The sequence below is a fragment of the Labrus mixtus genome, chromosome 20 (assembly GCF_963584025.1).
Source record: "Labrus mixtus chromosome 20, fLabMix1.1, whole genome shotgun sequence".
Taxonomy (NCBI): Eukaryota; Metazoa; Chordata; class Actinopteri; order Labriformes; family Labridae; genus Labrus; species Labrus mixtus.
The window spans coordinates 4,859,024-4,870,083 of record NC_083631.1 but is presented as its reverse complement, the minus strand read 5'-3'; the positions used below and the strand labels follow the sequence as shown (position 1 = coordinate 4,870,083).

Below are 11,060 nucleotides of genomic sequence, written 5' to 3'. Positions count from 1 at the left end.
GGACGCGTGCTTGAATTTGAATTCAGGAAAGGGCTAACAACTAGTTAAGATATTAGTCTCATCTACCACAGCACAACAGAGGCAGTGAGCTTTTCTGCAACACTGCACTGCTGATTTTTCGCTGTAATAGTCTTTATTTTGTTTGTGTTACATATTAGTGTGTATTACCGCAACGTTTAAACATCTGATTAGTGAAGCTAAAGGCTGTTCCAGGAGATATCACTTCACTTGCCATGAAAGCGGGCGGTAAGTAATTTACCTTCATTTAAACGTCTTCCTGTTAAAAGAGGTATAGCAAATTATTAATGTAGGACGTGTGTTTGTGAAAATGTGTTTAATTATAATAATATGTCAGAGTCTTATCGGCAGGTATCGAGCTAGCTCCGAGTCGACACTTAACGTAAACCGGGGTAGCCATGGATACTTCCTGTGGTAAACCGTGTTTTAAAAGTGGTTGATAATGACAATATTTGTGTGAAACGGGTCCGTGCTCTAGTTTACGTTGATTTTTAATCTTCAATATAATCTTAAACTTCACGAAACTTGATGGTTACTTTACATTAGTCACATTTGAATCTCGGGAGGGAAATTTGGGCGCTCACTTGGTTTGTGTTCCCAGAGTCAGGTACTCAGTGCACATTGGTTGCAGCTACTACGGCTTAATGGGATGAAAATGTGAGCTTTTCAAATACTTTTAAGGGTTTTCCAACTTCTATGAATTAAAACGTTTTTGGATTTAATCAGGGGGTTTGACTAGACCACCCGGAGATGCTTTACGTTAGGCGTTTTGAATGTGGAGCCATAACCTTCATCTTGCTGTGCCCGAGCAGCTAACAGCATAAGCAGACCCTGGCCTGCTTTAAATGAAGTGCAAATATTGGTTTGACATTAATGTGAGAATGAGTTTGTGAGCTCAACACTAAGATGTGAAATGCTCTTGAGTAATTTTGTGTTTGAGTGTGCAGCGAGAGTGTTTGTGCTGAGGATGAGAATCATTCTGAAGAGTGGCAGACAACATATGTTAACAAATATGAATTTTCCTTCTCTTTCAGTAGTCCACTGCCGTTGTTCAAAATGTTACTCCATCCCAGCACGGAAACGGGTTCGTAAGCGAACTCCAGCCCTAACCTTGCTGTCTCTACCTGAGGAGGTCCTCCTCTGTGTGCTCCAGTGTCTCTCTGCAGAGGACCTGCTGTCTGTCAGAGCCGTGAGTAAACTTACTGTACACACTGTAACACTCCCTACATTACCTCTAGCATTCATGTGCCATCCCATCCCAGATATGCTCTATCTCAGTCATCTTCTAACCACTTCATCTGACAGATTAGGTCAGTCTTATTTGTTGAGGGACTAATGATCGTGATGTGTTTTACAGGTTCACTCCCAGCTGCGGGACATTGTCGACAACCACTCCAGTGTATGGGCCAGGGTCAGTTTCAGGGATACTTGGCCATCCCCCAAAACCTTATGGCTCTTTGAAAGGTACACAGTCAAAAAACTGTCTTGCTGATGTTTTATTTTCTTCTTTTCTGAGTTTTTACCTAAAATATATCTCTCCCTTTTCAGAGCTGCTGAGAAAGGGAATTTTGAAGCTGCTGTGAAACTAGGGATTGCTTATTTGTACAATGAAGGACGTAAGTAAATCAACAATTCATTTAAATAAGACCTCCCAGTTAAATGATTTCTCCCTATAATATAATGGAAATTAAGTTCTTGTTGACTGACTGATTAAATTAAGTCAGGGGGGAAATATGAACCCTCCTTGAGGATTTCTACAATTCATTAAAGGCTCCCATCTATGCTTTGTTTCTCTCATCCAGCATTGCTGAGCGATGAAGGGCGAGCGGATGTATGTGGCCGTAAGGCATCCCACTTTTTCAGCCTCGCAGAGAGCCTCCACTCTCCCTTGACAGATCCTTTCATCTGGGTGTTCATCCGTCCACCGTGGTCGCCCACCGGCAGCTGTTGCAAAGCTGTGGTGTTTGACCGTCTTAAGGCTGAGTGTGACAGCAATGTGGTAGGTGTCACACTTAGAATTGAGCTTTTCTCTTCTTATTAAGCATGAAAATGTGTGGCCTGCTATAAGAATGTCATTAGTTTGAACAGTTGGCCGACAGATTACACCTTTGGTTGCCGGCTGCGTTTTCAGCATCAAGTGGTTTTTCCAAATTAAGCTTTATATGTAAAGAAGGATGATCCCCTCTAATGCTCTTTAGGAAAACATGAAAACTACAAAATTGTATTATTACACAGAAACAGAGAAAAAATGGAGGAAATTGCAGTTTTTATAACAAAGATGTTTCTTAAATATAAGTATCCATGTGTTTATTTGTCTCTTTCTTTTACAGGAGAAGAGAGGACCGTTGTTGCACTGTTTGGCCAGAGTTTTGCAGCTATTTGAGGTGAGTGTGAAAGTGAGACTTAAATCTATGGGTGTGGTTCGCCCAGTTTCTATTTGCCCCAATCAAAGTGTATAGCTCTGTGCTGCTGTAACAGGGACTTCTCATTAGTAACACAAATGAGACAACGGTTTCCTCCTTTTTGATCATTTCACACTGCTTTAAGAGTCCTTATTTGTGTTTCCTATCACAACACAGTCATGTATGTGTTCATGAGACTGAGTGATTGGCTGACTGTCTAGGAACAGAACATTGTGTTTGTGTGTTTATGGAGACCTTTTATTCACTCATGGACCCGTATCATCTTTTCCAGGGGGATGAAAGACGCTCGGATGCCATATCTATGCTCAAAGAGTCTTCACAGGCCGGCTGTCTGCAGAGCTCATACATGTTGTGGGAGCACAACCGGAAAGCAGCTGTGAGTCTGAGCCTCTCATTCAGTTTCTGATTAGTCTTCCATTATGTTGAATTTAATGATCAATAAAAAATCCATCAATCAGAAAACACTGGCAGTATTTGTTTATAGAGTGGTACATCAACAACATTACATCTGAATGTACTAGACACTTGTTCTAAAACCATGTTGTGAGTATATTATTTCTAAATGTGATTTCAAAATAACAATTTCTTTTCATATTGGTTTCAGATGGCAGATCCAGGCAGGTACCTCCAGTGTGTGCGAACCCTCAGGGATTATGCTGGTAAAGGATGCTGGGAGGCACAGGTGTGTGGGATTGAAGGCGTATAATTACTATCAAATGGATGCCGAAAACCAGTTTTGATGTGTCCCTGTGCATTTCCAGGCCTCTAATGGCCTGTTGTCAGCCTGCAGATTGATACGCCCCCTTCTGCAGTTCAGAGAAATGATACAAAAGAGAGTGATTCTGCTCTGACAGCTTTACATCTCTGATGTCATTTGTTTCATTTTCTATTTTTGATTTCCCACTCCTCCATCTGTCCACAGCTGGAGATTATTTTTATTGAAGCACCCAGGCAGTGTCAAGGGGGCCTGACAGTTGTTGACTTACAGAAAGTTTTTTTTTGTTTGATTGCCTTTTATAGCTTTGCCATTGTTCTGTAGTGATTTGCAAAACGTATGACTCATCTGAATCCACCGTCCTGTAATTACAGCAGCAAACTACAAACGTATTCTTTATTGGATCCATTGTTATGTCAAATCATGAAGCTGTTATGTTGATGGTATTTTAAGCCTATTTGGAACATTTTAGTTAACACATTTTTTTTTTTCCCCCTGCAGGTCTCTTTGGCCAAAGTGTGCAGCAGTGGGAACCCGCTTGGTTTAGAATCCAAAGCCTGCTCGGACTTAGTGGCTCAACTCTTCAGCTGTAACCCAGCATCAGGACACTGCACACAAGGCATCCTCAAACGTGGCATCAAGGACACGATGAGGTACGCAGACTATCCACGATGACTTTAATAATAATAATAATTTATACTTTATTGATCCCGCGAGGGGAAATTCGTTTTTACACTCTGTCTAGTTAACATGCTACCCAAACATAGGCTGAAATACACACACATATGCACAAACAGGATCCTATGGACATGCACTAATGGAGAGGTCTCAGAGTGAGGGGGCTGCCCACAGCGGGCGCTCCTGAGCTGGTGGGGGGGGTTAGGTGCCTTGCTCAAGGGCACCTCGGCAGTGCTCAGGAAGTGGACTGGCACCTCTCCAGCTAGGTTCAAGTCCCTCTCCGTGCCGGGACTTGAACCGGTGACCCTCCGATTCCCAACCCAAGTCCCTACAGACTGAGCTACTGCCGCCAACATTTACCGGCATTATCACTGTCTGCTGGTGAATAACATCCTTCAAGACAATCAAATGACCCTTCTTTAGTCATGGTGATGACTCACATTGTTTGGACCAGCTTGGCTTTCTTTAATCACATCGCAAAATTAGCGTAGAATTCAGCTCAAACATTTTTTCTCGGGTTATATCATTTTGCCTTCAGGCAGAATTCAAACAAGGATTCAGGAATCATGACGGATTTTTAAGATCAGATATGTTCGGTATATTAGGGTTCTAAGGAAAGAAGATTCACAACTTTTCCTCAAAAATAAGAATATTCCTCAACTATCCCCCTTTACTTTGTATGATATTCAGTTTCTACTTCCCTGCCTCTTCAGGTACATCCTGGTGGACTGGCTCGTGGAGGTGACCACCATGAAGGACTTCTCCAGCCTGACGCTGCATGTGACCGTAGGTTGCGTGGACCGCTACTTGGCTCTGCGCTCTGTCCCCAAGGCTCGTCTCCAGTTACTGGGAATCGCCTGCATGGTAGTTTGTACACGGTAAGAATGCAAACATGCCAGCCCTCTGAAAGGGTCAGATGATTTTCTTTTGGGCAGTGAAGACTCTGAAAAGCTATCTTTTTTTTAACTTTGAGGTCATTGATTGGTTCTTTTATTTTCTGTTCCAGCTATATCAGTAAAGAAATCCTGACCATACGTGAAGCCGTCTGGCTCACAGACAACACGTACAAATATGAAGACCTGGTCCGAATGATGGGAGAGGTTGTCGCTGTGCTGGAGGGAAAGATTAGGGTGAGTACAACAAACCTCTCGGTGAATGTAGAAGGTCTAACACTCAATCCTTGTGGGAATTAAAGTACTCATTCAGCAGTCTTTTCCATTAGAGTCCCACTCTGCTGGACTATGGGGAGGTGCTGCTGTCTCTGCTCCCTCTGGAGAGGCGGACCACTCACCTGTTCAGCTACATCTGCGAGCTGTCACTTCTCTACTCGGCTCTCTCCTCACCACCGCCTGCCAAGCTGGCCTGTGCTGCACTGCTCCTTACACGAGCTCTACATCACTATGGTAATAACACTCACTGACACCCACACGTTGTAGTTACTCTTGTAAACAATCCAAAGATTTACAGCTGGCGCCGATTGTTAAGTCTATGTCTACATTCATTTATGTCTCCCTGCAGCTCCGCTTTGGCCCAGCCAGTTAGTCGACTACACCGGCTTCTCCAAGCAGGACCTTGTCTCCCTGGCTGTGCTGCTCTTTGTCAAGTGGTAAGCTTCTCAAAGAGCATGTTATCACTGAACTGCTAATTTCCTCCTCACTTTGTCTTTGAAATCACTCTCAGAAACCTGGGACAACAGAGCACCATCAAACCTTTCTCTTCCTTTAGAGGGAATAGATTACACGGGTTATCGTGACCTCGTAAGAGGTGGAGCACTTGAAAGGCACATTTCAATTTGGTCCTATAAACACTTCATCTTTTGTGACAGGAGAACCGCAGGGTAGGCATCTCCTGATGAGTGTAATCATTTCAGAAAATAGGTTTTTGAAGTGCTCTCATTTTTAAGGAAAAGTTCTGGACTTTTCCTCCTTTTTGAATACGTGCGATTGTGTGGTCACTTCACTCCTGCAGCTACACATTTGATTGAAAAGGGTTCTGATTTGCACATTATGTTTCTTAATAGTGGTCGTTCCATCGGTCAGACCTCAACGTTATCCAATTCTTACATTTGTTCAGTTTCTAAAGGACGGACGAGAGTTCAGCACAAAGAAATCAAGTGCATTTTCTCCAAAGTAGTGAGAGAGCAGACCTACCTCTGGAAACCATGGAGTGGACGACTTGTATTCTTTACTCCTGTTGTAAATTAAATATACATGAGCTGCACTTCCACGACACAGCTTCTGAAGTGAGGGTTTGCACTAAAGTGGTTATTACTGGTAAACTCCTGCAGATCAAAAGTTTGATCTATTATTACCCAAACCATCGCTATAAACGGCCATTGCTTCTGTTGCCAAGGCCAGTTGTTATGCACTCTCTGTATTTAAGATTGACTTCTATATATTGTCTCCTTTTCTCACACAATGGAAGGACATGTATGTTCAGCTTAGACGATAATTAAATGACAAAACCAGTGCTCCACCGAGTACACCAAATGTTGTGAGCGTGGTATAAATTGTTGTCTTTGATCGTTTGTACAAAGTCCACTCCGAGTCTCTCATTAAAGGGACATGAAAACTATCTAGTATTGAAAAAGATGAAGGAAGTGGGTTTTTATCCCTGAAAGGTTCATGTAATATAATGATCGGTTTCTGTTCCTTTTTTCTGAACTTTTTTAAATTTCTCGTGACCCCCCTCTGATTCAATTGTGACCGCAGTGTAGTGTCCCCACCCCCAAGCAGACATGACAAACATGACATGTGATGGTCCAAAGTGTTTAGTGTCTCCTTGTTTAAAGGCCCCTGAATATATTCTTCATTCTCTGATACCTTGGCTCACAGCCTCTCTGTGCTTTCCTTTCAAAAGAGATGATGATGTTGTTGATTAGTGACGAGTCCGGGTCTTCCCAGAATGCTCATAGCCACGATGTTTAGAAATATAATTGTCTTTAATGTCTGTTGACCAAGGAATTGGATGACCATTAAGGTTTTTAAAGCAAACATGAAACCCCCAAGCGAGCTGCAGACACAAAAGACTGAAGGAGGCAGGGCTGGGTATCTCTGTGTGTGTGTGTGTGTGTGTGTACATGAATCACCAGCTGAGTCACGGAAACGTGCCTCAGGGTGAGTCACTTTGATAGGTGAGCATTGTATCGATAAACTGTAATTCTCAAATGGGCAACTAACGAGATTTGTTCCCAAGAGTTGATTTTAAAGATGGAGCCAGCACAGTGGATCAAACTCAACCATTCTTCTTGTCTCTGCTCCCCCCCCCCCCCCCCCCCCCCCCCCTCTTTATCTGTGTGTCTCCTCCAGTTTCAGTCAAGATGTTCCTAAAGATTACAGGCATGTGTCTCTTACTGGAGTCAAACAGCGGTTTGAAGACGAGGCCTACCGGAGCATCAGCAAAGAAAGGGTACTTGATTTTAATTTTTCATTGTAGGTGGTGGTGGGGGAAATAAAGCCATCTGCTACACTGACATAGCTTTCAGGTTTATGATGTCATCTCCCTAATGGTTCTTTTAGAACTCTGAAAACTAATATCTGATACTATTTCACATCTTGTGTAAGGTGATGGACTATAAAGAGTTATGTCAGCTCTTGGAGATTCCTGAGGTGGAGCCTCAGATGGAGCCTCCCAGCCCCACTGGTCAGCCAGCAGACATCCACACCTTCCTCGCCTCTCCATCCAGCACCAGCAAGAGGTAAGCCATGCACCAACACACAACTGTGCCATCACAGCAAATACTGTGATATTAAAAACACATTTAATGACAAAAAAAATCAAGTATTTATGAAAGAAAATATTATTAGAATAAATTAATAATAGTGTGGTGCGTAATCTATTCAGCCTGCTGGAACCCGGGAAACCTTTGATTAGCTCAAATTGCTCTGTTTGTCATTATAATGTCCTGCTCTGAGCACTCATGTGCTTGCTGGGTTTATATTGCTCTCTAATGACACTGCGCCAGTATTACTGATACTCGCTGTTTCATGGATGTACCCAATACTCTCTTTAACTTTGCATAATCTCAGTTTGCCCTCTTATAGGATAGGATAGGATAATACTTTATTGATCCCCAGAGGGGAAATTCGGGCTTATAGGATAATGGTTGGAGTGAAATCAGGGATGCAGCATTTGCATATATTAAAATCAACATCATGAATAATATAAATAAATACTTGACTAGTATTGATACATTTTATTTTCTTAGTGCTGTCCTACATATAATTAAAAAAAATACATAAGGTAAAGACTTTCACTTCAATGATTTTCACTTAATTCACCTTTTAATAGAAAGTGCTATTTCATGTAAAAGCTAATTTCATAAAAATCTTACCAATTTAAATGTGTAATATGTAAATGTTTACACTTAAATATCTAATTAATTAAAAATGACTAAACCTATGTTATCTATACATTTTATTGTTGAGTACTTACATTACTTTAAATATTCCCAACAGTTATCAAATCCAGAAAAATCCTTAACTTCATAGTTGTAACACCCTTATGACAGATGCAACATGTCTATTGTTGCCTTGGGAACACTGGATGTTACCTCTAACACCCCTGCGGGAACTGCTGCTGTGATTAAAAACGTCATGTAAATTATACCGGGATACATTAGCTCGTGGATAAACATATTCTCTTCCTCAGGTCGGTTTCTGGCGTTCATCTTGACTACGCTCAACTTGTTCATTTTCATTATAAAAACACTCTTAAATGGACTTTACATGATATCATTACTAGAACCTCAATCCAAAAAGAGGGTGGGGGTTTGAGACATGCTAGTACCCCTGTCTCTCTTCTTGTTCATGTATCTGTTCTGAGTCTCCTGTGCTCCTTTACTTGTGAACAGTGTTGTTCAGGAGGCGTTTATTTGTGCCATCTGCTCCAGTGACTCACCGTAACACACTGATTGTCCACTTTCTCCTCAGGAAACGCGATGACGCCATGCAAGCCCACAGAGCCTGTTTCATGGCCACGCCCACTGCAGAGCTATCCAACCAGGAGGAGACGCTACTGGGCGACATCATGGACTGGAGCCTGGACACTTCCTGCTCCGGTTACGAGGGGGACCAGGAGGAGGAGAGCGAGGGAGAGAAAGACAGTGATGGTGAGTGTTAGCAGAGAATCCAGTCTGGTTCTAAGCAGAGTCTCGAAGCATTAAAATGAACTAATCTATATATATAGAGGAGAATAATGCATGAGTCACTATTCCAGTCGGACATAATGTGACTAGAGATGACTCAGCAGTTGTAATGTCCCGCATATTAAATGAGCACATACATTAAGGCCTTCATATTATGCAGGCTCACCGTCATGTACAGATGGATGAGAGTATCTGTACAGTTTGTTAGGTGCTGTCTTTAAACTTGTTGAAGATTATTCCATGTTTTAAACTATTACACATCTTTGTTTTTCAATAGCTTCTATGATCTCCATCAGACTGTCCCCGCTGACGGAGGATGAAAATATACTGGAGCACTGCAGAGCACTGTCCAGCGATGAAGACAGCTTCTGTGAAGCGGAAAAGGATGAAAGCAAAGACGGACAAGCTCCGAATCCAATGTCTTTCTCTGCAGATCTCCACACTTCAGGATACTCCTCCATCCAGAGTGTAAGCCCCTCGTCCACATGCTCCTCCTCCTTGCTCATGCCTTGCACATTCAAGACCTTAACCACGTCTTTGGGCGCAGCCTCTGCCAATGCCACGCCAGGTTTCCGACTTTTGGTGCCCATGCAGAGGCCCCGCGGCACCTCGGGCAAACAAGTGAAGAGGAAGAACTCGGCAGCTCATAGCGGAGGCGAAGTGGAAAGAGAAGGGGACGAGTATTCTGCCAACGCAGGGTTTCTGAGCCTATAGACGGAGCATCTTCAGGCTGCTCACTGGCCACCTGCTCAGCTGTTGTCCTCCAGCACTTTGTTCTTGATGCTGTTCCTCACTCACATCAGTCTGCACTGAGCCCCTCATCGCCAAAAGATCAAGAGACTTAAAAAAACCGAAAAAGCAAGGGAAAATAAAGATTAAAGTTCCTCCCATAAATATAGACTCACAGCTCTGAAACCACTGGAACAAGGCCGGACATTCCTCAGGACCCTGGTACAATCTCTGTTACTTCTGCCTTCTACAACAACCTATCTCTGATAGCAGTAGATAGTTGTTAAAGAAACTACAACTCATGGATTTGTTTTGGATAAAGTGTTCATTGTTAAGATCATATTTAAGCTAAAAACAACAACTGAAAAACATAGCTGTCGTATTATTGCTTTGGTTATCAACTTCTCTGTAATGCACTGTCTGTACAAGAAGCTCTCTTGTATTTGGTGAATGTCATCAACTATTTGCTGCTGTCAACTAGTTGACAGAATATGATCTGAAGCCTGGAAAGATATGATTGTATTCAGTTCTCGTTCAGTTTTGTCTGTAGTTCTACGTCTGTTTGCCAAAGGTACTGTGTAGGTGTTTGTGTCTTCAGGGGCATCTGCTGAAATAGAACCAGAGCTGTGAAATGAGTCTCTTAATCCTGTCAACAGTTTTATACATGCACAACAGTTGGAGTGTTGCTTTTTGATCAATTTTATTGAAAAGACCTCTTGCACACTAAACCCTCCAGGAACAGTTGAAAGACTTTAAAAAGAGATGGTAACGGTACTAAAAGAAGAATGACTAGCTGGTCAAGTATCATAACAAACCTCATCTTTTCATCCAGATGTTCGGTGCTGCACAGTCACTAAGTTGTGCTCTACCCACTTTTCCTCTCATCTGATTTCGGTCTAGCACTTTTATCATCTGGAGGGCAATTCGATGACATTTAACAGCTTCATGCTTGAACAATCAATGTGAAAGTATTTTTTGGATTTGCTTTGTCTTCTTGGATTGAAAGGGAAGCTCAGACACTAAAGGAAAAAAAATCCTGAATGGGGTTTTGAGTTCAGGGCATTGAGTATACAATACATGAAATGACTGTGACTGACTAATCCCATTTTAAAACCATTACACCAGTCTGGTTATCACCTGTGTGTTTTTACATGTGTACATAGTTCTAATATGTATAAATAGAGAGAGAACAACATGCCACTACTACTTGAAATAGGTTTTGCTTCATGCCAAAAAGGCAGTTTTCTATGTGAAATGTCTGTTTTTTTCTAAAGTACAGTGTTTTCTCTATAGACCTGTTATGTGAATATGTAATTTTGTATTAAATAAAACAAGCCATCATGCTAGTTTA

The 11,060-nt window shown here is 42.1% G+C and overlaps 1 protein-coding gene across 2 annotated transcripts; it reads left to right on the top strand.

The window, feature by feature from the left end:
- Nucleotides 1-11,060, top strand: ccnf (cyclin F). 2 transcript variants are annotated; one of them, XM_061026442.1, is made up of 17 exons: nt 1-246; nt 1,056-1,207; nt 1,376-1,482; nt 1,567-1,634; nt 1,821-2,017; nt 2,349-2,402; nt 2,713-2,817; nt 3,046-3,123; nt 3,658-3,809; nt 4,548-4,712; nt 4,841-4,964; nt 5,057-5,237; nt 5,353-5,440; nt 7,143-7,242; nt 7,398-7,531; nt 8,766-8,944; nt 9,258-11,060. In XM_061026442.1, the coding sequence occupies exons 1-17, from the start codon at nt 234-236 to the stop codon at nt 9,692-9,694; spliced, it is 2,334 nt and encodes a 777-aa protein (XP_060882425.1). In that variant the 5' UTR covers nt 1-233; the 3' UTR covers nt 9,695-11,060. The 2 variants fall into 2 exon arrangements, with proteins under 2 accessions (XP_060882425.1, XP_060882424.1); XM_061026441.1 differs by having other exon boundaries at nt 1,053-1,207.